Source organism: Salmo trutta, chromosome 34 (genome assembly GCF_901001165.1).
Source record: "Salmo trutta chromosome 34, fSalTru1.1, whole genome shotgun sequence".
Lineage (NCBI taxonomy): Eukaryota > Metazoa > Chordata > Actinopteri > Salmoniformes > Salmonidae > Salmo > Salmo trutta.
The window spans coordinates 42,755,545-42,782,905 of NC_042990.1; the positions used below are offsets into that span (position 1 = coordinate 42,755,545).

Consider the following 27,361-nt stretch of genomic DNA (forward strand, 5'->3'; position numbering starts at 1 on the left):
CTAGACCCAACTAGACTCTGGGCCACACTAGACTCTGGGCCACACTAGACTCTGGGCCACACTAGACTCTGGGCCACACTAGACCCCACTAGACTCTGGGCCACACTAGACCCCACTAGACTCTGGGCCACACTAGACTCTGGGCCACACTAGACCACACTAGACTCTGGGCCACACTAGACTCTGGGCCCCACTAGACTCTGGGCCCCACTAGACTCTGGGCCCCACTAGACTCTGGGCCCCACTAGACCCCACTAGACTCTGGGCCACACTAGACCCCACTAGACTCTGGGCCACACTAGACTCTGAGCCACACTAGACTCTGGGCCACACTAGATCCCACTAGACTCTGGGCCACACTTGACCCCACTAGACTCTGGGCCACACTAGACCCCACTAGACTCTGGGCCACACTAGATTCTGGGCCACAGTAAACCCCACTAGACACTGGACCCCACTAGACTCTGGGTCACACTAGACTCTGGGCCCCACTAGACACTGGACCCCACTAGACTCTGGGCCACACTAGACTCTGGGCCACACTAGACTCTGGGCCACACTAGACCCCACTAGACTCTGGGCCACACTAGACTCTGGGCCACATTAGACTCTGGGCCACACTAGACTCTGGGCCACACTAGACTCTGGCATACTATGAGTATGTATTGTTTACTATTTTGATTTCTTGAAAACAATGTGATTGTTGGAGTTCAGGTGTTTGACGTGATTGATGGGTGACTAGGTACATTCTTGACAACAACAAAAATATGCTTTTTCATTCATGCTTATGGATACATTCTGCAATGAGTTAATCTGGCATTGAACCTGCAACAGAACATGTCAACAAGTTAGTTCTGAATTGCTTTAATACAGCTGTGCATTCTGACACATAAATTAAAATACATTTCACCTCGTTCATATAGTTGGCAGAAATGATAAGGCATTAAATATAGACCTCCACCGGCTGAAGGAGAAGAGGATCTGGTAAAATAAGGATATTTTGCTAATAATCATCTAGCTAGCTAGCTTCTTTGCAACAATAAAAAAAAACTAGTCTTGTTTTCATGTTACATTGTAAATATCTGACTGCTACTAGGAGACTATTATAATTATTATGTACAAGACACAACACCAAATGCATAATTAAGACAACAAATATTACATAAATAAAATATAGAACAATACATCAAAATGTTTTATATATATTTATATATTTCATTTTGGATCAAGGTAGCGATTAGCTTGCTAGCTGACAGCAAAAATGTCAGCTAGAGATGACATGCAGGAGTTTGCAGGGATTTGTATTCTTGCATTATGTTTAGTTTGAATGCTAATTAGCATTTTTCGAATCCGAGACTAAATAGAACCAAATATATTGATAAAAGGCACCTTGTCCGGAAGAGATTTACACGGTTATCAAAACGTCACGCCATGAAAACAGACCTTATTTGAAGTGGTTTAAAAATCCCTTGGGAAAGACAATGTATGGTGGAAAAACATTTGGAACTATTTCCGTATTTGGCCGCTAAGTTATGGCTATTATGACGAGTCCATGTGAATCAGGCCTTCATGGTCAAACTGCTGCAAAGAAACCACTACTAAAGGAAATCAATAAGAAGAGACTTGCTTGGGCCAAGAAACACGAGCAACGGACATTAGACCGGTGGAAATCTGTCCTTTAGTCTGATGAGTCGAAATTTGAGATTTTTGGTTCCAACCGCTGTGTCTTTGTGAGTTGCAGAGTAGGTGAACAGATGATCTCCACATGGGTAGATCCCACCGTGAAGCATGGAGGAGGAGGTGTGATGGTGTGGGGATGCTTTGCTGGTGACACTGTCAGTGATTTATTTAGAATTCAAGGCAAACTAAACCAGAATGGCTACCACAGCATTCTGCAGCGGTACGCCATCGCATCTGGTTTGCGCTTAGTGGGACTATCATTTGTTTTTCAACAGGACAATAACCCAAAACACACCTCCAGGCTGTGAAAATACTATTTGACCAAGAAGGAGAGTGATGGAGTGCTGCATCAGATGACCTTCACAATCACCTGACCTCAACCCAATTGAGATGGTTTAGGATGAGTTGAACCGCAAAGTGAAGGAAAAGCAGCCAACAAGTGCTTAGCATATGTGGGAACTCATTTATTTAGAATTGATGCATTCCAGGTGAATCTGGTTGAGAGAATCCCAAGAGTGTGCAAAGCTGTCATCAAGGCAAAGGGTGGCTACTTTGAAGAATCTAAAATATATTTTGATTTGTTTAATACTTTTTGGGTTACTACATGATTCCATGTGTGTTACTTCATAATTTTGATGTCTTCACTATTATTCTACAATGTAGCCATTTTTTTTTTATAAAGAAAAACCCTTGAATGAGTAGGCGTATCCAAACTTTTGACTGGTACTATAGTTCTCCCACTAGCTACATAGTTCTCCCACTTGGCAACACAGAGCTAGCTACATAGTTCTTCCATGTGGCAACTCATAGCTAGCTACATAGTTCTCCCACATGGAAACTCATAGCTAGCTACATAGTTCTCCCACATGGAAACTCATAGCTAGCTACATAGTTCTTCCATGTGGCAACTCATAGCTAGCTACATAGTTCTCCCACTTGGCAACTCATAGCTAGCTACATAGTTCTTCCATGTGGCAACTCATAGCTAGCTACATAGTTCTCCCACATGGAAACTCATAGCTAGCTACATAGTTCTCCCACATGGTGACTCATAGCTAGCTACATAGCTCTTCCATGTGGCAACTCATCTCTCGCTGAATTTGTTTTGCTAAACCTGGGAACCCTGGTTGCGATGAGGACTTGCCGTCATGCCATACTGTTCACTCTGTCTGCGTGGTCAGACACAACATGGTGTCGGTGACAACAATGCTGATTTCCACTATAAGTTTATGTCTTACTGTCCACAAACAGCTAGTTTGTCTTTTCTTAGCAAATTGTGGTGCTATCCACTAATTAGTGCTATCCACTAATGATTGTCTCTAGTTAGCTGGCTAGCCAGCTAGCTAAATACACTCATATAGTCAGAGCAAATGTAGCTAGCTAATACACCCTGGTACCAGTGCTGTGCAGGCCTAGATCAGCATGTTGTTTGTGCAACGTTATCTTCTAAATCTGAGAGGAATAGGCGAAGCGTGAATACGTTAGCTAGCGCTTGCTAAGTAAGAGAAAATAAGTAACGTAACATCTAATTAGGGTCCTCTGAAAACACTGACTAACACTTAGGTTCCTACCTTGTCACAATCATTCCTCCCTGGCTTTTTCCACGTGTTGTCATGTCAAACAACAATGTATTCAAAGTGCTGCCCACTATATTCCAACAATAGAATTAGAATAATCATTACATTTTCATGATTCCAACAGTTCACTAATTAATTTTTCCCATATTATGCAGCACTACGTGGCACAGTTTTGGAAATTATGACAAATGAGTACCGGCTGAATTGCTTTAATGGAGAGCAGCTAGCCAGCTGAGAGTCTCAGTCTAATGGAGGGCAGCTAGCCAGCTGGGAGTCTCATGGAGGGCAGGTAGCCAGCTGGGAGTCTCAGTCTAATGGAGGGCAGCTAGCCAGCTGAGAGTCTCAGTCTAATGGAGGGCAGCTAGCCAGCTGGGAGTCTCATGGAGGGCAGGTAGCCAGCTGGGAGTCTCTGTCTAATGGAGGGCAGCTAGCCGGCTGGTAGTCTCATGGAGGGCAGCTAGCCAGCTGGGAGTCTCAGTCTAATGGAGGGCAGCTAGCCAGCTGGGAGTCTCAGTCTAATGGAGGGCAGCTAGCCAGCTGAGAGTCTCAGTCTAATGGAGGGCAGCTAGCCAGCTGGGAGTCTCATGGAGGGCAGGTAGCCAGCTGGGAGTCTCTGTCTAATGGAGGGCAGCTAGCCGGCTGGTAGTCTCATGGAGGGCAGCTAGCCAGCTGGGAGTCTCAGTCTATTGGAGGGCAGCTAGCCGGCTGGGAGTCTCAGTCTAATGGAGGGCAGCTAGCCAGCTGGGAGTCTAATGGAGGGCAGCTAGCCAGCTGGTAGTCTCAGTCTCATGGAGGGCAGCTAGCCAGCTGGTAGTCTCAGTCTAATGGAGGGCAGCTAGCCAGCTGGGAGTCTCATTCTAATGGAGGGCAGCTAGCCAGCTGGGAGTCTCAGTCTAATGGAGGGCAGCTAGCCGGCTGGTAGTCTCAGTCTATTGGAGGGCAGCTAGCCAGCTGGGAGTCTCAGTCTAATGGAGGGCAGCTAGCCAGCTGGGAGTCTCAGTCTAATGGAGGGCAGCTAGCCAGCTGGGAGTCTCAGTCTAATGGAGGGCAGCAAGCCAGCTGGGAGTCTCAGTCTATTGGAGGGCAGCTAGCCGGCTGGGAGTCTCAGTCTAATGGAGGGCAGCTAGCCAGCTGGGAGTCTAATGGAGGGCAGCTAGCCAGCTGGTAGTCTCAGTCTCATGGAGGGCAGCTAGCCAGCTGGTAGTCTCAGTCTAATGGAGGGCAGCTAGCCAGCTGGGAGTCTCAATCTAATGGAGGGCAGCTAGCCAGCTGGGAGTCTCAGTCTAATGGAGGACAGCTAGCCAGCTGGGAGTCTCAGTCTATTGGAGGGAAGCTAGCCGGCTGGGAGTCTCAGTCTCATGGAGGACAGCTAGCCAGCTGGGAGTCTCAGTCTATTGGAGGGCAGCTAGCCGGCTGGGAGTCTCAGTCTAATGGAGGGCAGCTAGCCAGCTGGTAGTCTCAGTCTCATGGAGGGCAGCTAGCCAGCTGGGAGTCCCAGTCTATTGGAGGGCAGCTAGCCAGCTGGTAGTCTCAGTCTAATGGAGGGCAGCTAGCCAGCTGGGAGTCTCAGTCTATTGGAGGGCAGCTAGCCAGCTGGGAGTCTCAGTCTCATGGAGGGCAGCTAGCCAGCTGGGAGTCTCAGTCTAATGGAGGGCAGCTAGCCAGCTGGTAGTCTCAGTCTCATGGAGGGCAGCTAGCCAGCTGGGAGTCTCAGTCTCATGGAGGGCAGCTAGCCAGCTGGTAGTCTCAGTCTCATGGAGGGCAGCTAGCCAGCTGGGAGTCTCAGTCTCATGGAGGGCAGCTAGCCAGCTGGTAGTCTCAGTCTAATGGAGGGCAGCTAGCCGGCTGGGAGTCTCAGTCTAATGGAGGGCAGCTAGCCGGCTGGGAGTCTCAGTCTAATGGAGGGCAGCTAGCCAGCTGGGAGTCTACAGGGTATTCTATTCTGTTCTATTCTACAGGGTATTCTATTCTGTTCTATTCTACAGGGTATTCTATTCTGTTCTACAGGGTATTCTATCCTGTTCTATTCTACAGGGTATTCTATTCTGTTCTATTCTACAGGGTATTCTATTCTGTTCTATTCTACAGGGTATTCTATTCTGTTCTATTCTACAGGGTATTCTATTCTGTTCTATTCTACAGGGTATTCTATTCTGTTCTATTCTACAGGGTATTCTATTCTGTTCTATTCCACAGGGTATTCTATTCTGTTCTATTCTACAGGGTATTCTATCCTGTTCTATTCCACAGGGTATCATATTCTGTTCTATTCTACAGGGTATTCTATTCTGTTCTATTCTACAGGGTATTCTATTCTGCTCTATTCTACAGGGTATTCTATTCTGTTCTATTCTACAGGGTATTCTATTCTACAGGGTATTCTATTCTGTTCTATTCTACAGGGTATTCTATTCTGTTCTATTCCACAGGGTATTCTATTCTGCTCTATTCTACAGGGTATTCTATTCTGTTCTATTCTACAGGGTATTCTATTCTGTTCTATTCTACAGGGTATTCTATTCTACAGGGTATTCTATTCTGTTCTATTCTACAGGGTATTCTATTCTGTTCTATTCTACAGGGTATTCTATTCTGTTCTATTCTACAGGGTATTCTATTCTGTTCTATTCTACAGGGTATTCTATTCTGTTCTATTCCACAGGGTATTCTATTCTGTTCTATTCTACAGGGTATTCTATTCTGTTCTATTCTACAGGGTATTCTATTCTGTTCTATTCTACAGGGTATTCTATTCTGTTCTATTCTACAGGGTATTCTATTCTGTTCTATTCCACAGGGTATTCTATTCTGTTCTATTCTACAAGGTATTCTATTCTGTTCTATTCTACAGGGTATTCTATTCTGTTCTATTCTACAGGGTATTCTATTCTGTTCTATTCCACAGGGTATTCTATTCTGTTCTATTCTACAGGGTATTCTATTCTGTTCTATTCCACAGGGTATTCTATTCTGTTCTATTCTACAGGGTATTCTATTCTGTTCTATTCTACAGGGTATTCTATTCTGTTCTATTCTACAGGGTATTCTATTCTGTTCTATTCTACAAGGTATTCTATTCTGTTCTATTCTACAGGGTATTCTATTCTGTTCTATTCTACAGGGTATTCTATTCTGTTCTATTCTACAGGGTATTCTATTCTGTTCTATTCCACAGGGTATTCTATTCTATTCTATTCCACAGGGTATTCTATCTGTTCTATTCTACAGGGTATTCTATTCTGTTCTATTCTACAGGGTATTCTATTCTGTTCTATTCTACCAGGTATTCTATTCTGTTCTATTCTACAGGGTATTCTATTCTGTTCTATTCTACAGGGTATTCTATTCTGTTCTATTCTACAGGGTATTCTATTCTGTTCTATTCTAGCAGGTATTCTATTATGTTCTATTCTACCAGGTATTCTATTCTGTTCTATTCCACAGGGTATTCTATTCTGTTCTATTCCACAGGGTATTCTATTCTGTTCTATTCTACAGGGTATTCTATTCTGTTCTATTCTACAGGGTATTCTGTTCTGTTCTATTCTACAGGGTATTCTATTCTGTTCTATTCCACAGGGTATTCTATTCTGTTCTATTCTACAGGGTATTCTATTCTGTTCTATTCCACAGGGTATTCTATCCTGTTCTATTCTACAGGGTATTCTATTCTGTTCTATTCCACAGGGTATTCTATTCTGTTCTATTCTACAGGGTATTCTATTCTGTTCTATTCCACAGGGTATTCTATTCTGTTCTATTCTACAGGGTATTCTATTCTGTTCTATTCTACAGGGTATTCTATTCTCTTCTATTCTACAGGGTATTCTATCCTGTTCTATTCTACAAGGTATTCTATTCTGTTCTATTCTACAGGGTATTCTATTCTGTTCTATTCTACAGGGTATTCTATTCTGTTCTATTCTACAGGGTATTCTATTCTGTTCTATTCCACAGGGTATTCTATTCTATTCTATTCCACAGGGTATTCTATCTGTTCTATTCTACAGGGTATTCTATTCTGTTCTATTCTACAGGGTATTCTATTCTGTTCTATTCTACAGGGTATTCTATTCTGTTCTATTCTACAGGGTATTCTATTCTGTTCTATTCTACCAGGTATTCTATTCTGTTCTATTCTACAGGGTATTCTATTCTGTTCTATTCTACAGGGTATTCTATTCTGTTCTATTCTACAGGGTATTCTATTCTGTTCTATTCTACAGGGTATTCTATTCTGTTCTATTCTAGCAGGTATTCTATTATGTTCTATTCTACCAGGTATTCTATTCTGTTCTATTCCACAGGGTATTCTATTCTGTTCTATTCCACAGGGTATTCTATTCTGTTCTATTCTACAGGGTATTCTATTCTGTTCTATTCTACAGGGTATTCTGTTCTGTTCTATTCTACAGGGTATTCTATTCTGTTCTATTCCACAGGGTATTCTATTCTGTTCTATTCTACAGGGTATTCTATTCTGTTCTATTCCACAGGGTATTCTATCCTGTTCTATTCTACAGGGTATTCTATTCTGTTCTATTCTACAGGGTATTCTATTCTGTTCTATTCCACAGGGTATTCTATTCTGTTCTATTCTACAGGGTATTCTATTCTGTTCTATTCTCTGTTCTATAAGCCCTATCAGCCTTATTCCCTCTATACAGCACTACTATAGACCAGAGTCCTATCAGCCTTATTCCCTCTATACAGCACTACTATAGACCAGAGTCCTATCAGCCTTATTCCCTCTATACAGCACTACTATAGACCAGAGTCCTATCAGCCTTATTCCCTCTGTACAGCACTACTATAGACCAGAGTCCTATCAGCCTTATTCCCTCTGTACAGCACTACTATAGACCAGAGTCCCATCAGCCTTATTCCCTCTATACAGCACTACTATAGACCAGAGTCCCATCAGCCTTATTCCCTCTGTACAGCACTACTATAGACCAGAGTCCTATCAGCCTTATTCCCTCTGTAATGCACTACTATAGACCAGAGTCCCATCAGCCTTATTCCCTCTGTAATGCACTACTATAGACCAGAGTCCCATCAGCCTTATTCCCTCTGTACAGCACTACTATAGACCAGAGTCCTATCAGCCTTATTCCCTCTGTAATGCACTACTATAGACCAGAGTCCCATCAGCCTTATTGCCTCTGTAATGCACTACTATAGACCAGAGTCCCATCAGCCTTATTCCCTCTGTACAGCACTACTATAGACCAGAGTCCCATCAGCCTTATTCCCTCTGTACAGCACTACTATAAACCAGAGTCCCATCAGCCTTATTCCCTCTGTACAGCACTACTATAAACCAGAGTCCCATCAGCCTTATTCCCTCTGTACAGCACTACTATAGACCAGAGCCCTATCAGCCGTATGCCCTCTGTAATTAACTACTATAGACCAGAGTCGTATCAGCCTTATTCCCTCTATACAGCACTACTATAGACCAGAGCCCTATCAGCCGTATTCCCTCTGTAATTAACTACTATAGACCAGAGTCGTATCAGCCTTATTCCCTCTATACAGCACTACTATAGACCAGAGTACTACTGGGACCATGCTCTGGTCAAAAGTAGTGCACCATAGGAAAAGGGTTTGATTTGGAACGTAGCCTCTGTGTTCTAACTCTGTCTGAGAGGAACGTAGCCTCTGTGTTCTAACTGAGAGGAACGTAGCCTCTGTGTTCTAACTCTGTCTGAGAGGAACGTAGCCTCTGTGTTCTAACTCTGTCTGAGAGGAACGTAGCCTCTGTGTTCTAACTCTGTCTGAGAGGAACGTAGCCTCTGTGTTCTAACTCTGTCTGAGAGGAACGTAGCCTCTGTGTTCTAACTCTGTCTGAGAGGAACGTAGCCTCTGTGTTCTAACTCTGTCTGAGAGGAACGTAGCCTCTGTGTTCTAACTGAGAGGAACGTAGCCTCTGTGTTCTAACTCTGTCTGAGAGGAACGTAGCCTCTGTGTTCTAACTCTGTCTGAGAGGAACGTAGCCTCTGTGTTCTAACTGAGAGGAACGTAGCCTCTGTGTTCTAACTCTGTCTGAGAGGAACGTAGCCTCTGTGTTCTAACTCTGTCTGAGAGGAACGTAGCCTCTGTGTTCTAACTCTGTCTGAGAGGAACGTAGCCTCTGTGTTCTAACTCTGTCTGAGAGGAACGTAGCCTCTGTGTTCTAACTGAGAGGAACGTAGCCTCTGTGTTCTAACTGAGAGGAACGTAGCCTCTGTGTTCTAACTGAGAGGAACGTAGCCTCTGTGTTCTAACTCTGTCTGAGAGGAACGTAGCCTCTGTGTTCTAACTCTGTCTGAGAGGAACGTAGCCTCTGTGTTCTAACTGAGAGGAACGTAGCCTGTGTTCTAACTTTGTCTGAGAGGAACGTAGCCTCTATGTTCTAACTGAGAGGAACGTAGCCTGTGTTCTAACTGAGAGGAACGTAGCCTCTATGTTCTAACTGAGAGGAACGTAGCCTGTGTTCTAACTGAGAGGAACATAGCCTCTATGTTCTAACTGAGAGGAACGTAGCCTCTGTGTTCTAACTGAGAGGAACGTAGCCTCTATGTTCTAACTGAGAGGAACGTAGCCTCTATGTTCTAACTGAGAGGAACGTAGCCTGTGTTCTAACTGAGAGGAACGTAGCCTCTGTGTTCTAACTGAGAGGAACGTAGCCTCTGTGTTCTAACTGAGAGGAACGTAGCCTCTGTGTTCTAACTGAGAGGAACGTAGCCTCTGTATTCTAACTGAGAGGAACGTAGCCTCTATGTTCTAACTGAGAGGAACGTAGCCTCTATGTTCTAACTGAGAGGAACGTAGCCTGTGTTCTAACTGAGAGGAACGTAGCCTGTGTTCTAACTGAGAGGAACGTAGCCTGTGTTCTAACTGAGAGGAACGTAGCCTGTGTTCTAACTGAGAGGAACGTAGCCTGTGTTCTAACTGAGAGGAACGTAGCCTCTGTATTCTAACTGAGAGGAACGTAGCCTGTGTTCTAACTGAGAGGAACGTAGCCTCTGTGTTCTAACTGAGAGGAACGTAGCCTGTGTTCTAACTGAGAGGAACGTAGCCTCTGTGTTCTAACTGAGAGGAACGTAGCCTCTGTGTTCTGTATGAGATTTGATCAGGCCAGCTCAGTAGAAAAGCTTTCTTAACAAAGATGTGTGTTTAACTGTAGGTTAGTAGACTGTCCAGTCATTCCAATGGGGAGCTGTAACAATAGGGATGTGTATAGTACTGTATCACGGCTATAAGGATAACAGCCTCTTCATCTGAATAGCACTGTGATAAACAGGATGAATAATGGGACCTAAGCATTCACATCCCCCACATGTGAAATACATGTGAATATTACAACACTATATACTGGTATTATGTTTCCAGAAAGCACAAGGTGAAATGATCTTCAACAACATGCAAGACTGGGCCTATATGTCATGCATGGACTGAACGGATAGGAATACAAGCCTTAACAAATCTATTTAATAGATGTTTATGATCCAGTCAAATCAAATGAATGGAAAGCAGTGAAATGATACATGGGTTATAAAACAGACTAATTTATAACCTGCTATGTTAAATAGGCCTAGTGTCTCACAATCACAACAAACACAATGTTCAGAGGGGTTTGAGAACCATAATTCTATGTTCTGATTGATAATATCCTTCTTGCTCATCTCAAGTAATGGCTAGGTTGTTTATGTTCTGATAACATCACTTGTATCCTCGTAGATATCTGTAGAAATGGGACTGGTTGGGTGGGGGGGTAAACAGTATTACCCAGCAACAACAACAGATCGTGATGCGAGCCATCACTACAGAATACACAACTAGAAGAGGAATTGTAGTGGATTTATTCGACTAGGCCTTCTTCTGCTCTGTTCTTCTAAACACTGCAAACTCCACCTTCTGATTTCACATTTCTGCCGGTCAGGTTGTGTTTTTTTTTTTTTACACTGATGCGGTTGTCTTGCCCGTTACAATTTAACGCACTATGTAAAAAACCATTGCTCAACACGATACGCCCTAAAACATATCAGCATACATGGGGGGAGTCATAGCCTAACGTTGGTTTACCTCTTGGACTCGTGTCCTGCAGGTATGACGGCGGTTCCGACGGTGTGACATTCCCGGAGTTCGGTGCTGATAGCAGCGGGGACCGTTCATCCGTGCCTTGGTCGGCCATGGCGGCAGCAGTACAACCAAAGCAGACGAATAAACAACGATCTGAACGGCGGCAGAGCCTCTCTTCTGGCCAGTGTTTCCTCGGGAGGGGGGCGACCAGCTAATCGGCGGTAGCCTGCTGCTCTGGCGAGGCCAGTTCCTCGGAGGTGGAGCTACACGGACCTAAACCGGACCCGGGGTGGGAGGGATATGAGTAACGGAATGCAGAGAGAGCGAAATCCCCCCCCCCCCCCCCTCCAAAACCAACCCGTTCCCCTCATGACATTTAGTAGGCCTGCAAAGTAGATCCAATAATAATTCTCATTCATACAGTTTGCATCCTCCAAAAGATCGATTGTAGGCTTAATAAACTACTGTTGATAGCCTTTATTATATTCTATGTTTTAAAGATTAAACAAAACTATCCAAAAATCTACAATATTATATTATATTCTGATCTTGGTGATAGATGAGTTGAGTTCCCTTGTAAAAATGCGGTAGGTGTCTAGAAAACAAATCGCATTCATGAGGCATTCTGTTTTATTCTGTTCTCGTCTGATATATGTTCTATGTTTAACAGATGAAAAAACACTGAATTGTATGCTGTCTGAATGATATGTTTTCTAAAACAAACAGAATATATTCTTGAAGATCTTCTACTTTTCTCATTTTCACTACTGTTACGAATCATAAGTATATTATATTGATCAGTGGTGAGGATAGTACCCAATTCACTATAGTTACCAATAATACTGTAGGTATATTATATTGATCAGTGGTGGGGATAGTACCCAATTCACTATAGTTACCAATAATACTGTAGGTATATTATATTGATCAGTGGCGAGGATAGTCAGTGGTGAGGATAGTACCCAATTCACTATAGTTACCAATAATACTGTAGGTATATTATATTGATCAGTGGTGGGGATAGTACCCAATTCACTATAGTTACCAATAATACTGTAGGTATATTATATTGATCAGTGGTGGGGATAGTACCCAATTAACTATAGTTACCAATAATACTGTAGGTATATTATATTGATCAGTGGTGGGGATAGTACCCAATTCACTATAGTTACCAATAATACTGTATGTATATTATATTGATCTGTGGCGGGAAAAGTACCCAATTCACTATAGTTACCAATAATACTGTAGGTATATTATATTGATCAGTGGTGAGGAAAGTACCCAATTCACTATAGTTACCAATAATACTGTAGGTATATTATATTGATCAGTGGTGAGGAAAGTACCCAATTCACTATAGTTACCAATAATACTGTAGGTATATTATATTGATCAGTGGTGGGGATAGTACCCAATTCACTATAGTTACCAATAATACTGTAGGTATATTATATTGATCAGTGGTGGGGAAAGTACGAATTTGTCATACTTGAGTAAAAGAAAAGATACCTTAATAGAAAATGACTCAAGTTAAATTAATAGTCCCCCAGTAAAATACTACTTGAGTAAAAGTCTAAAAGTATTTGCTTTTAAATATACCGAAGTATCAAAAGTAAAATTAAAGTATAAATAATTTCAAATTCCTTACATAAAGCAAACCAGACTACACCATTATCTTGTTTTTTTTTTTAGCCAGGGGCAGTTGGGATGACCAGGGATGTTCTCTTGATAAGTGCATGAATTGGACCATTTACTGTCCTGCTAAGAATTTTAAATGTAACGAGTACTTTTGAGTGTCAGGAAAAATGACAATAAGTACATTATTTATTTAGGAATGTAGTGGACTAAAAGTTGTCAAAGATATAAATAGTAACACAGATGTCTCAAGTTTTGAGGGAGCAGTGCAATTGGCATGCTGACTGCAGGAATGTCCACCAGAGGTGTTTCCAGAGAATTGAATGTTAATTTCTCTACCATAAGCCACCTCCAACATCGTGTTAGAGAATCGTCTGAGACCAGCCACCCGGACAGCTGAAAGGTGAAAAGCTATTTTCCATTTGTTTAAAATATGTACTTTCCATGATGTTGAAAAATATATATTTTCCAGACATTGAAAAATGTGTATTTTCCAGACGTTCAAATCAGGTTCATTTTTAGTTCTGACTGAAAGTTAAAAATCCTTACTTTCCTGATGCTGAAAATACGTATTTTACAGACATTGAAATTTATATTAGTCTATGTTTGGGCCAAATCAAGGCTGGTCCAGACCGGACAAAATCTGAATCAAACATGGACATCTATGATTGGCTCAGATTTGGTCCGGACCAAAAAACAATGTTTGTGGATTTTGGAAATCAAGGCCGGTCCAGAACAGCACCAACAAAAATAAAAATACTTCTAAAAGGCGTAGGCATCAGTCCGTGCTTACTGAGATGTAGCTTTCAGTGTTGCCTGACATTTTATTCTATGATTGCCTTTCTAAGTGGTGAGCCTGCGTTTGTAAAACCTCAAAAAACGATGTCTGGAGAGGACCAAAAAAAGACGTCCAAAAGACGTCGGCTAGTGCTTACTGGGGTGTAGCCAACCATGTCGCCCTCAATGGAATTCTATGAATGCCCATCCATGTGGTAGGCCATTGCAATGGCTTTATTAGTCCTGATTCCTGTGACTAATGAATTTATCTATTTAAACTCTGAATATCAGCTACCCAACTTTATCAGGAGTTAACGCCTATTTGCAATACTCAGCGGGAAATGCAAAAGTATTTTATTTTTTCGTTATGATCAGCTTGTCAAAAATGGAGCGATTCAAACTTGAAACCACTGATCATGACAATGGGGTTAAACTCCTGGACAACAGTTGTGATTGTCCATTCAATATTGTCAATTTACTTTGAACTGTACAGTTTTTAGGATGTGTTCTTTGTTAACATGACAGCTCATGTTTTATTTGATCGAGTGCCATTTAGGTTCGGCTATTTGATCGGAGAAACCTGCATGATGTAAAAATGTGTCCATCTCATTACATTATCATACATTTTATCTCCAACCTTTAGGCTACAGAAAATAACCAAATACTTGTTCTACCATGTCCTATAGCTACATGATTTATGTGGAGGAACTGTTGGTGGAGCGCAGCAGAGAGGCATCTCTCCAACAGCACCCCAGAGAGGTGAGTTGAGAATAGACAAGCTAAATATTTAACCCCCCTGCCTTTGACAAAGTGGACACTGCTTATCAAAGGACGGCATCAGCGCTCACCTAAAAAGCCCATATGCCACTGGCTGAGAGAAATTCTCATTGTTTTTTGGGCAGAATAATGTGAGTTTTTATGTGTTGTTGTTCTTGGTGCGTCTTGGTCAGTTTAGCTCAGAAAACGTCGCTGTCTTCAACCCTGCCTGAAACGCGCTCCTCTGCCCAGTCATGTGAAATACATAGATTAGAGCCTCATTTATTTATTTTAATTTACTGATTTCCTTATATGATCTGTAACTCAGTTAAATTATTGAAATTGTTGCATGTTGCGTTTATATCATTGTTCAGTATATTTTTACTTAAGTATTTTACACACATGATATCGATAATATATGTACCAGCCATGAAGAATTATACATGACAATCAATCATTCTGTCTTCGAAACGTTGAAAACATTTCTGGGCAATGCAGTTTTTGGACATATTTGTTATTTAGTTAAGCTTCACTAGCGTTTTGTTCGTTGCCAATCCCATATAATCGGTCTTTGAGAATCCAACGTTTTAAAAGAGTCCTGAAAAGAATAATATGAAGTTGAAATTGAAAATGAATTTGGACTGAAAGTCAAGTTAAAACGACCTCCGTCGACTACAATCTAAGACCTGGCCAATCAACTAAGGAAACTGACGTGATGACCAATGAAAATCGCGATATTTCAATAACCGGAAGTATGCAGCGCAACACATTTAATTTGATCTGATTCTACATTACAGCAAAAAACATAATGTTTTAACATGGATATGTTACAGTGTTTCTAAACGAAACAAATACAGTCGTGGAAAAGGTAGACGAGGATCTGTTAGCCAGGCAACATCGCAAGGAGAAGAAGGATCTGCAATTAGATGTCGGTTTAAGATTTACAATCATATCGTTGCTGTATTAGTAGTTTGCGTTGAACTTGTAGTCCCGTTGTAACACCCAGAGTGGGATGGATATGACATGCCTATCTGTTATTCTAGCTAGCTACTCATTTTATTTGTATTTTTTTTTTATAAGAAGTCTAACTTTTTGAAAATCAAAACAGCAGTTTAGTTTACTCAAATGTACTTTTATCTGTGTTAAGGTTAACTAGTTAGCTAATTATTATTATTGCAGTATGACTACCGTAGGATATTGTTATAGCTGTATGACCTAGATAGTTTGTGTGTATGTATTGATATGTCGGCTACGTCTGCCATTAAAACATGTATGTAGTTCTGTCCTTGTCTAATGATGCTCTGTATTATGTTTCATGTTCTGTGTGGAACCCCAGGAAAAGTAGCTGCTGCTTTTGCAACAGCTAATGGGGATCCTAATAGAATACCAAATAGACTATTGTTATGGCTGTATGACTACTGTAGGCTATTGTTTTACATTTACGTCATTTATCAGACACTCTTATCCAGAGCAACTTACAGTAGTGAATGCATACATTTCATACATTTCATTTCATGCATTTTTTTTGTACTGGCCCCCCGTGGGAATCGAACCCACAACCCTGGCGTTGCAAAATACCACCACCTAACTATGTGGGGACTGAGAGAATAGTTACCATCACAGTGAGCTGAGGAAGAATTGGAAGTAACTTTGTACATCCTTCATCAGTGCTTGTGAATACTTCTAAAATCACCATGGAAATGTTATCTATTAAAAACCTTTTTTGGTGGTGTTATTTCTAATGACTGCAATATATGAAAGGCCGATGGTGTTTTCTGTATGTATTGTAATGAAACAGGCAGGGAGCAGGTCTTGAACCCTCGACCTTCATTACTATCGACTGTGTCCCCAAAAAACATCCTCAAACAGCAGAGTCGATATCCGCGCTTATAAACCCAGGCTCGTTAAACTCCGAGATAAACAATATTATCTCATACAATACAAATGTTTTTTCAATTCCACTTTAATTTCCGCTGGAAAGACATTCATGCAACATTACAGCATATTATCCTGTTGAATGATCCATTTTTATTTCAACGTGTGATGAGGTTAGGGATATGCTTTTATAATAGCTACAAATGGTCCTGAAGTTCAAAACGATACATTTTTTTGTTTTTAATAAAAAGAGGGACGTCCAGAAGGAAATAGGATAAGTTTTCATCCTGAATGAGAGAGAGAGGAGACAGACAGAGAGAGAGAGAGAGAGATCTGGTTTCCATGGGAACCGGCCTCGCCACTGGAGGAGTGTTTGTTTTGATTCCCGTTTAATGAACAAATCATGGCTAACAACCTGGTTATTAGAGCTTTGAAAGCTAACTCAAAGTCGTTCGATTTAAGCTCGAAGAAAATGACCCAAGTTCCCAAATCGGTTGCTAGATTAACACATGTTTTGACCCTTTATTTGAACAACAATTACCTTACAACTCTGCCCGTGGAACTGCAGACGTTACAATCCGTGAGTAACGTTTAGCTAGCTAGCTAGCCACACTGCTATGCTAACACCTTGTTAGCTTGTTAGCTATAGTACGGTTATGTCTTCGCTTCTTTCACTTGCCTGTTAGCTATTTAACCGATGTATTTATCTTGCTTATGTTGTTTTTTTTGTACTCTTTTTTGTTGTTGTTGCATACTGCAAAAGTTGACAGAACTTAATTTGGGGAATAATTCTCTGGAGGAGATCCCATCTGTTCTGAGGTACCTGAACTCCTTGAAAAAACTGTATTTGTTTGGAAACCACATTACAAGATTGCCACCTGAGGTGTTAGGTAAGCTATGCTGCTGTCGATATGGATGAAGGTTTAAATAGGTACTGTACAGAATCACTCATCATCATCACACACTCAGATTCATCACTGTATATTTTTATCTTGCAGAAGGACTTCATCACCTCACTCTCCTCAATCTGAACCACAATCGGATCACAGTCCTTCCACCAGAGATGAAAAGGTACCGTTGACTAATAGCCTAATTGTGATTCATACAGTAAGCCTGTACATGACAGAAGAATAGACAACATAGGTTGTGTTTACACAGGCAGCTCAATTTAAACAAAAATAATATATATATCCCACGAACCTAATTGTTCTTTTGACCAATCACATCAGCTCTTTTTCAGAGTTTACCTGGCTACCCAGACTCCTTGCTCTGACCAAACACTATGCCACGCCCACAGACGTCAGTCTGGACCTGAGAACCCCCCCCCCCCCAGACCCTTCACTGAACGCAAGCACTTTCAGGCCATCTGATTGGGCCAGAAACCAATTGGTTGAACACGTGGGTAATGCGGCGGTTAGAAAATTCGTCATTGATACTCTGATTGATTATAGAGACGATTCCAATTGCTGATGACTTTGTTTTGTACGTGCTCCTAGTCACCACAAAACGACTTCAATGATGTCAGTCTCAGACTGAAGTATATAGCGAACCACAGAGCAGCGGAATCATTTAGAGTGAGTCGTCAGGCTATTGCAGAGCTGATCTGATTGGTAAAAAAAATGAAATCTCGATTAATCCAGAACTAAAATCTGGAGTCATTTGGTCAGATGCTCAATATGTTTACACTAATTGGTCTTTTGACCAATCACATCAGATCTTTTCACACCAGTGTACATTTTTTTTAAATCAGAATTGGGTTGCCTATGTAAACACATTGGGCATCTGACCAAATTACTCAAGATTTTAGTTCCCAGGTTAACCGAGATTAGGCTAAATTCTCACATTTTCTCTTTTTTCAGTCTTTCTAACATAGAAACCCTCAGTTTACTGGACAACCAATTGGAGGAACTTCCTGTAGAAATAGGTTTTCTCAAGAAAATGGTTGAGATTAATTTAACCAACAACAAGCTGGCCAGACTGCCCAAACAGATATATAGTTTGTCACAACTGGCCAGATTATATCTGGCAAGAAACAACCTCACAGAACTACAAGAGGTAGGTGTTGTTCTGGCTCTACTTAAACGTCTGATGTTTTATCTTTCTTAGGTTTCGTTCTTCATATTTTGCCTGTGTCATTTTTTACTGGCCTTGCTTCAAAGGAGGTTACCGATCCTCCACTTTCTTAGGTTTCATTGTTAAATCAGTTTTGCTGAATAATACTGTTTCATGACCTGATGGGTTACTGTCCTTTAAAACCTGTCCTTTTTTTCCTTCAGGGTATTATTGGGTTGATGAAGCTCAGAGTGCTGGATGTGGCTGGAAACCGTTTATCCATGTTTCCTGTCGATGTATGTACCGTTTGTCTTCACCACACTATTATTTACAGTACAACAACAACAAGATATAGCAGAATATGAAGATGTTATTGCTAGAGGAGGTAGGACTGACGGTGTTGCCGTCTACAGTTGATAGAGGAGGTAGGACTGACGTTGTTGCCCAGTTGATAGAGGAGGTAGGACTGACGGTGTTGCCCAGTTGCTAGAGGAGGTAGGACTGACGGTGTTGCAGTCTACAGTTGGTAGAGGAGGTAGGACTGACGGTGTTGCCCAGTTGATAGAGGAGGTAGGACTGACGGTGTTGCCGTCTACAGTTGGTAGAGGAGGTAGGACTGACGTTGTTGCCCAGTTGATAGAGGAGGTAGGACTGACGGTGTTGCCCAGTTGATAGAGGAGGTAGGACTGACGGTGTTGCCCAGTTGCTAGAGGAGGTAGGACTGACGGTGTTGCCCAGTTGGTAGAGGAGGTAGGATTGACGGTGTTGCCCAGTTGCTAGAGGAGGTAGGACTGACGGTGTTGCCCAGTTGCTAGAGGAGGTAGGACTGACGGTGTTGCCCAGTTGGTAGAGGAGGTAGGACTGACGGTGTTGCCGTCTACAGTTGATAGAGGAGGTAGGACTGACGGTGTTGCCCAGTTGGTAGAGGAGGTAGGACTGACGGTGTTGCCCAGTTGATAGAGGAGGTAGGACTGACGGTGTTGCCCAGTTGGTAGAGGAGGTAGGACTGACGGTGTTGCCCAGTTGGTAGAGGAGGTAGGACTGACGGTGTTGCCCAGTTGGTAGAGGAGGTAGGACTGACGGTGTTGCCCAGTTGATAGAGGAGGTAGGACTGACGGTGTTGCCGTCTACAGTTGCTAGGACTGACGGTGTTGCCGTCTACAGTTGCAGGAGGAGGTAGGACTGACGGTGTTGCCCAGTTGCTAGAGGAGGTAGGACTGACGGTGTTGCCCAGTTGCTAGAGGAGGTAGGACTGACAGTGTTGCCGTCTACAGTTCCAGTTTCTAACCCTGAATGAGCTGCTCTGTGAAGGAAACCCATTTGTGAAGAGCAAGCTGATGGAGTCTGTTCAAGCTGTGGAGGTGCTGTCATTGAAGGTACTTCTTTAAGCTCTCGTCATTAGCAATATAGACTACATCAGGGGTCTGTCAGTCCTGCAGGGGTACAGGGTGATATATAGACTACACCCCTCGGTGTCCAGTCCTGCAGGGGTACAGGGTGATATATAGACTACATCAGGGGTGTCCAGTCCTGCAGGGGTACAGGGTGATATATAGACTACATCAGGGGTGTCCAGTCCTGCAGGGGTACAGGGTGATATATAGACTACATCAGGGGTGTCCAGTCCTGCAGGGGTACATTTTACATTTACATTTTAGTCATTTAGCAGACGCTCTTATCCAGAGCAACTTACAGTAGTGAATGCATACATTTCATACAATTTCATACATATCAAACCCACAACCCTGGTGTTGCAAACACCATGCTCTACCAACTGAGCTACAGGGAAGGCCATTTATCCAACTACATTTATCCTACTATAATTTTTAAAAAATTGGGTGATATATAGACTCCATCAGGGGTCTGTCAGTCCTGCAGGGGTACAGGGTGATATATAGACTACATCAGGGGTGTCCAGTCCTGCAGGGGTACAGGGTGATATATAGAGTACGTCAGGGGTGTCCAGTCCTGCAGGGGTACAGGGTGATATATAGACTACATCAGGGGTGTCCAGTCCTGCAGGGGTACAGGGTGATATATAGAGTACGTCAGGGGTGCCCAGTCCTGCAGGGGTACAGGGTGATATATAGAGTACGTCAGGGGTGCCCAGTCCTGCAGTGGTACAGGGTGATATATAGACTACATCAGGGGTGTCCAGTCCTGCAGGGGTACAGGGTGATATATAGACTACATCAGGGGTGTCCAGTCCTGCAGGGGTACAGGGTGATATATAGACTACATCAGGGGTGTCCAGTCCTGCAGTGGTACAGGGTGATATATAGACTACATCAGGGGTGCCCAGTCCTGCAGTGGTACAGGGTGATATATAGACTACATCAGGGGTGTCCAGTCCTGCAGGGGTACAGGGTGATATATAGACTACATCAGGGGTGCCCAGTCCTGCAGTGGTACAGGGTGATATATAGACTACATCAGGGGTGCCCAGTCCTGCAGGGGTACAGGGTGATATATAGACTACATCAGGGGTGTCCAGTCCTGCAGGGGTACAGGGTGATATATAGACTACATCAGGGGTGTCCAGTCCTGCAGGGGTACAGGGTGTGCAGGCTTTCATTCCAGCCCTTCAGTAAATGCTAAATTTGTGTTGTATTCGATTCAGTTGGTTTTATTTGTACTTCCTATTTGTTATTGCTATGGCATTATGGAGAGGGAACCTGCAGTCAGCATTTCATTGGACTGGGTGCACCATGGGTATCCTGTGCATATGACAAATAAACTGGAACAAACTGGAATAACACACCACCTGATTCAACTGATCATTGCCCAACACCACACCAAAACACCACAAAAACACAATACCAAAACACAACACACCAAAACACCACAAAAACAACACAACACACCAAAACACACCACACCACAACACCACAAAAACACAATAACACCACAACACACCACACCACAAAAACACAAAAACAACACAACACACCACAACACCAAAACACAACACCACCAAAACACAACACAACACAACACCAAAACATACCGCAACACACCAGCACAACACAACACACCACACCACAATACAACACCACAAAAACACAACAACACCACAACACACCACAACACCAAAACACAACAACACCAAAACACAACACCACCACAACACACCAGCACAACACCACAACACACCACAACAGCACACCATCAGCATCACTGAGCCGTTGCCATCCCTGTATCTCTGTCTCCAGGAGCTGTCTGCTCGTCAGATCCTGGTGGAGGACAAGAGTAGGTTCGGTGTGGTCCACAAGGCTCAGTCGTACCACCCTGGTCTGAGCCTGCTGCTGGCTGACTGGGGCAGCTGTTCCCTCTGCCTCCAACCCTTCCTCACCACCTGGCTGGAGTGTGTGCGCTTCGTCAACCTCAGGAAGGTACAGTTACAGAGAGTATACGTCCCAAATGGCACCCTATTCCCTACATAGTGCACTACCTTGACCAGGCACCCTATTCCCTACATAGTGCACTACCTTTTTGGTTGCATACACAGATTTTCAGATGTTATCGTAGGTGCAGCGAAATGCTTGTGTTTCCAGCTTCAACAGTGCAGTAATACCTAGCAATTAAATCAACAAAACACTATAAACACATAATCCCCCAAAAAATAGACATTACCTTCGCTTCCCTGGGTACAGGAACAATGGTAGACACCAAGTAAGTGGGGACAACAGACTGAAATAGGGAGAGATTGAATATGTCCGTAAACATTCCAGCCAGCTGGTCTGCACGTGCTCTGAGGCCGCGGCTTGGGATGCCGTCTGTGCCGGTGTTTAACACGTTTAAATGACTTAGACACGTCGGCCACGGAGAAAGAGAGCACACAGTCCTTGTGAGCGTCGGGGGCCCTGTCGGCGGCTCAGTATTGTTTTCCTCTGAGCGAGTGTGTTTAGCTCGTCCAGGAGTGAGGTGTCGGTGTCCGCAACATGGCTGGCTTTCCCTTTATAATCTTTGATTATCTGGAGTCCCTGCCACATACGTCTTGTGTCTGAGTCGTTAAATTGCCTCTTTTGATTGCCTTACAGATGTCATAGCTGGTCTGTTTGTACACATCCATGTTCCCAGTCACCTTGGTTAAATGCGGTGGTTCGCGCTTTCAGTTTTGCGGGAATGCTGTTGTTTATTCAAGTTTTTTTGTTTGGATAAGTTCTAATCGACTTAGGGGGAACAACATCCTCTAAGCAATCAGTCGCAGAGTCAGTGTATACGTCGATACTATTTTCTCAAAAGCGACCCAGAACATTTTCTATTCCGTGTGATCTAAACAATGTTGAAGGATAGATTCCGATTGGTCAGACCAACGTTGAACAGTCCTTACCACGGGTACTTCCTGTTTAAGTGTCTGCCTATAGGTGGGGTGGAGCACAATGGAGATCGTGATCTGATTTACCGGAGGGAGGGGAGGGCCTTGTAGCCGTCCCGGGAGGAGAGTAGCAATGATCCAGGGTCATGTGTTAAGCGTGTAGCACAGGAGATATGTTGGTAGAATTTCTCTAATGTTTTCCTCAGATTTCCTTTATTAAAGTCCCCAGCTACAATAAATGTGACCTCAGGATATGCAGTTTCCAGTTTGCACATAGTCCAGTGTAGTTTCTTGAGAGCTGTTGTGGTGTTAGCTAGGGGGTAATATACACAGCAGTGACAATGACTGAAGAAAATTATCTCGCGAGGTTATTCGGTCTGCATTTGACTGTGAAGTATTCTATATCGGGAGAACAAAAGGACTTGAGTTCCTGTACGTTACCACAATCACACCATGAGTTGTTAATCATGAAACAAACCCCTCCGCCTTTCTTTTTCCCGGAGAGTTCTTTCTTCCTATCTGCACGATGGACAGAAAACCCGAAGGCTGAGTGGACAGGAACAATATATCTGGAGAGAGCCATGATTCCGTAAAACAGAGTATGTTACAGTCCCTGATGTCTCTGTGGAAGGAGATCCTCGCCCTGAGCTTGTCTGCTTTATTGTCCAGGGACTGAACATTAGTGAGTAATATACTCTGAAGCGGTGGAGGGGTTTGCACGCCACCTGAGTCTAGACTAGGACCCACTCCTTCCTCTTCTCTGGCGTCAGCGTTTTGGTGCAGCCCTGGGATAAATAGAGCTGCCTCTGGAAGTTCAAGCAAAGGATCCAGGTCAGGGAAGTCGAATTTCTACTCTAATTTCTAGTGAGTGACTGCCAATCAAATATCGAAAAGTTATTTCCGGTTGTAGGTGATAATACAACAAATGTTCTGAGCAAATAATGTAGGAAATAAACAACAAAATACTGCACAGTTTGGCTAGGAGGTAGAAACAAGGCAACCGTGTCTGATGTAAAAAATATATATATATCTCAGGAAGGCACGGTAACTGAGATTAGCTGCGTCCCCTACCTAGTTCACTACTTTGACAGTAATGCAGAACATGGTACAAGACAGATAGACTAAGTTCATAGGGGATACCAGTAGCCAGCTGCCCCAGTCCCTACCTAGTACACTACTTAGACAGTAATACAGAACATGGTTGAAAACAGAGACTAAGTTCATAGGGGATACCAGTAGCCAGCTGCACCAGTCATCTACAGACACTATGTAGCCTACACTACCGCTCATTTACACATCAAATAATTTATACTTCATTCTGATACATATATGGACTCAAAACATTATATTTCAAGTTATCAGTCATCTACGAAATGAACTTACTTTGTGCCTATGGTTCCAATCGTTGGTGTAGTGAAAGGTAAACACATATTTTTTTCTTCCTACTACATCACTGGTTTCAATGGTATACTATCTATAGACACACAGCACCACGTATAAGCCAAGCATGAGCCAAGCAACTGTCTTACTGATCTCTCCTTCAGGACATGAAGATGAGGAGTTCTCAGACCATCCCTGTACGTGTTCAACTCTGTTCCTACAAGTGCTTCAATAAGAGCGGACATTCATACTATGGTGTTGCATCTGTATGAAGAGGTACTTCTATTAAAACATGTATTTGATATAATATAAGTATGTAGTTGCTGTTCTTTCAATCCAATATGTATTATCTGAATGTCCACCAGATGGCAGCAGAGGACCACAGTAAGAGGCCAGACTCCAGACACAATACCATAAGGCCAAAACAATGAGCTAGGTTGGATAGAGAGCTAGGTTGGATAGAGAGCTAGGTTGGATAGAGGGCTAGGTTGGATAGAGGGCTAGGTTGGATAGAGAGCTAGTTTGGATAGAGAGCTAGGTTGGCCAGAGAGCTAGGTTGGATAGAGAGCTAGGTTGGATAGAGAGCTAGGTTGGACAGAGAGCTAGATTGGACCGAGAGCTAGGTTGGATAGAGAGCTAGGTTAGCAAGAGAGCTAGGTTGGACAGAGAGCTAGGTTGGATAGAGAGCTAGGTTGGCCAGAGAGCTAGGTTGGATAGAGAGCTAGGTTGGATAGAGAGCTAGGTTGGACAGAGAGCTAGGTTGGACAGAGAGCTAGTTTAGCAAGAGAGCTAGGTTGGACAGAGAGCTAGGTTGGACAGAGAGCTAGGTTGGCCAGAGAGCTAGGTTGGATAGAGAGCTAGGTTGGACAGAGAGCTAGGTTGGACAGAGAGCTAGGTTGGACAGAGAGCTAGATTGGACAGAGAGCTAGGTTGGATAGAGAGCTAGGTTGGCCAGAGAGCTAGATTGGATAGAGAGCTAGGTTGGATAGAGAGCTAGGTTGGACAGAGAGCTAGATTGGACAGAGAGCTAGATTGGACAGAGAGCTAGGTTGGATAGAGAGCTAGGTTAGCAAGAGAGCTAGGTTGGACAGAGAGCTAGGTTGGATAGAGAGCTAGGTTGGCCAGAGAGCTAGGTTGGATAGAGAGCTAGGTTGGACAGAGAGCTAGGTTGGATAGAGAGCTAGTTTAGCAAGAGAGCTAGGTTGGACAGAGAGCTAGGTTGGCCAGAGAGCTAGGTTGGCCAGAGAGCTAGGTTGGCTAGAGAGCTAGGTTGGATGGAGAGCTAGGTTGGCCAGAGAGCTAGGTTGGCCAGAGAGCTAGGTTGGATAGAGAGCTAGGTTGGACAGAGAGCTAGGTTGGACAGAGAGCTAGGTTGGACAGAGAGCTAGGTTGGACAGAGAGCTAGGTTGGACAGAGAGCTAGGTTGGATAGAGAGCTAGGTTGGATAGAGAGCTAGGTTGGATAGAGAGCTAGGTTGGACAGAGGGTATAGAGAGTTCAACGTTGTTCACTATAAACAGTATATGAACACACTATAAGTATATTAACCACATGTATGACATGTTATATACAAAGGATGGTGCATTGATCTGTCTTTTCAGTTATAAACATGTTATTACCAGGATGGTGCATTGATCTGTCTTTTAAGTTATAAACATGTTATTACCAGGATGGTCCATTGATCTGTATTTTCCTACAAGTGCTTCAATAAGAGCGGACATTCATACTATGGTGTTGCATCTGTATGAAGAGGTACTTCTATTAAAACATGTATTTGATATAATATAAGTATGTAGTTGCTGTTCTTTCAATCCAATATGTATTATCTGAATGTCCACCAGATGGCAGCAGAGGACCACAGTAAGAGGCCAGACTCCAGACACAATACCATAAGGCCAAAACAATGAGCTAGGTTGGATAGAGAGCTAGGTTGGATAGAGAGCTAGGTTGGATAGAGGGCTAGGTTGGATAGAGAGCTAGGTTGGATAGAGAGCTAGGTTGGATAGAGAGCTAGTTTGGATAGAGAGCTAGGTTGGCCAGAGAGCTAGGTTGGATAGAGAGCTAGGTTGGATAGAGAGCTAGGTTGGACAGAGAGCTAGATTGGACAGAGAGCTAGGTTGGATAGAGAGCTAGGTTAGCAAGAGAGCTAGGTTGGACAGAGAGCTAGGTTGGATAGAGAGCTAGGTTGGCCAGAGAGCTAGGTTGGATAGAGAGCTAGGTTGGATAGAGAGCTAGGTTGGCCAGAGAGCTAGGTTGGATAGAGAGCTAGGTTGGACAGAGAGCTAGGTTGGATAGAGAGCTAGTTTAGCAAGAGAGCTAGGTTGGACAGAGAGCTAGGTTGGACAGAGAGCTAGGTTGGCCAGAGAGCTAGGTTGGATAGAGAGCTAGGTTGGACAGAGAGCTAGGTTGGACAGAGAGCTAGGTTGGACAGAGAGCTAGATTGGACAGAGAGCTAGGTTGGATAGAGAGCTAGGTTGGCCAGAGAGCTAGATTGGATAGAGAGCTAGGTTGGATAGAGAGCTAGGTTGGACAGAGAGCTAGGTTGGACAGAGAGCTAGATTGGACAGAGAGCTAGGTTGGATAGAGAGCTAGGTTGGATAGAGAGCTAGGTTAGCAAGAGAGCTAGGTTGGACAGAGAGCTAGGTTGGATAGAGAGCTAGGTTGGATAGAGAGCTAGTTTAGCAAGAGAGCTAGGTTGGACAGAGAGCTAGGTTGGACAGAGAGCTAGGTTGGCCAGAGAGCTAGGTTGGCCAGAGAGCTAGGTTGGATAGAGAGCTAGGTTGGATGGAGAGCTAGGTTGGCCGGAGAGCTAGGTTGGCCAGAGAGCTAGGTTGGCTAGAGAGCTAGGTTGGATAGAGAGCTAGGTTGGTCAGAGAGCTAGGTTGGATAGAGAGCTAGGTTGGATAGAGAGCTAGGTTGGACAGAGAGCTAGATTGGACAGAGAGCTAGGTTGGACAGAGAGCTAGGTTGGATAGAGAGCTAGGTTGGATAGAGAGCTAGGTTGGCCAGAGAGCTAGGTTGGCCAGAGAGCTAGGTTGAACAGAGAGCTAGGTTGGACAGAGAGCTAGGTTGGACAGAGAGCTAGGTTGGACAGAGAGCTAGGTTGGATAGAGAGCTAGGTTGGATAGAGAGCTAAGTTGGACAGAGGGTATAGAGAGTTCAACGTTGTTCACTATAAACAGTATATGAACACACTATAAGTATATTAACCACATGTATGACATGTTATATACAAAGGA

General features: G+C 43.3%; 2 protein-coding genes across 7 annotated transcripts in view; one reads left to right on the forward strand and one right to left on the reverse strand.

The window, feature by feature from the left end:
- The window catches only part of LOC115174163 (type 2 phosphatidylinositol 4,5-bisphosphate 4-phosphatase), a 32,990-nt gene extending 21,358 nt beyond the window's left edge, over positions 1-11,632 (reverse strand). Inside the window, exon 1 of one of the 2 annotated variants that reach the window (XM_029732861.1) lies at positions 11,328-11,632. In XM_029732861.1, the coding sequence (XP_029588721.1) occupies positions 11,328-11,436 (109 nt within the window). In that variant the 5' untranslated portion in view covers positions 11,437-11,632. The remainder of the gene's footprint in view (positions 1-11,327) is intronic. The other variant, XM_029732862.1, reaches the window with a different exon arrangement.
- A 2,676-nt stretch (positions 11,633-14,308) lies between these two features.
- lrrc69 (leucine rich repeat containing 69) lies at positions 14,309-26,085 on the forward strand. 5 transcript variants are annotated; one of them, XM_029732864.1, is made up of 9 exons: positions 16,703-16,953; positions 17,137-17,263; positions 17,372-17,444; positions 18,233-18,428; positions 18,650-18,721; positions 19,700-19,801; positions 21,638-21,817; positions 24,288-24,378; positions 25,854-26,085. In XM_029732864.1, the coding sequence occupies exons 1-9, from the start codon at positions 16,777-16,779 to the stop codon at positions 25,868-25,870; spliced, it is 1,035 nt and encodes a 344-aa protein (XP_029588724.1). In that variant the 5' UTR covers positions 16,703-16,776; the 3' UTR covers positions 25,871-26,085. The 5 variants fall into 5 exon arrangements, with proteins under 5 accessions (XP_029588728.1, XP_029588725.1, XP_029588724.1 ...); XM_029732865.1 differs by lacking the exons at positions 16,703-16,953; positions 25,854-26,085 and adding an exon at positions 14,628-14,650 and having other exon boundaries at positions 24,288-24,432; XM_029732863.1 differs by lacking the exon at positions 25,854-26,085 and having other exon boundaries at positions 24,288-24,432.
- The last annotated feature ends 1,276 nt before the right edge of the window (positions 26,086-27,361 follow it).

What these genes read in the sequence shown, in the direction of transcription:
- lrrc69 (XM_029732864.1), top strand. Translation starts at nt 16,777, where the DNA reads ATGGCTAACAACCTGGTTATTAGAGCTTTGAAAGCTAACTCAAAGTCG. An exon ending in CTTCCACCAGAGATGAAAAG is followed by an intron (nt 17,445 to 18,232) that starts GTACCGTTGACT and finishes CTCTTTTTTCAG; the next exon opens with TCTTTCTAACATAGAAACCC. An exon ending in ACCTCACAGAACTACAAGAG is followed by an intron (nt 18,429 to 18,649) that starts GTAGGTGTTGTT and finishes TTTTTCCTTCAG; the next exon opens with GGTATTATTGGGTTGATGAA.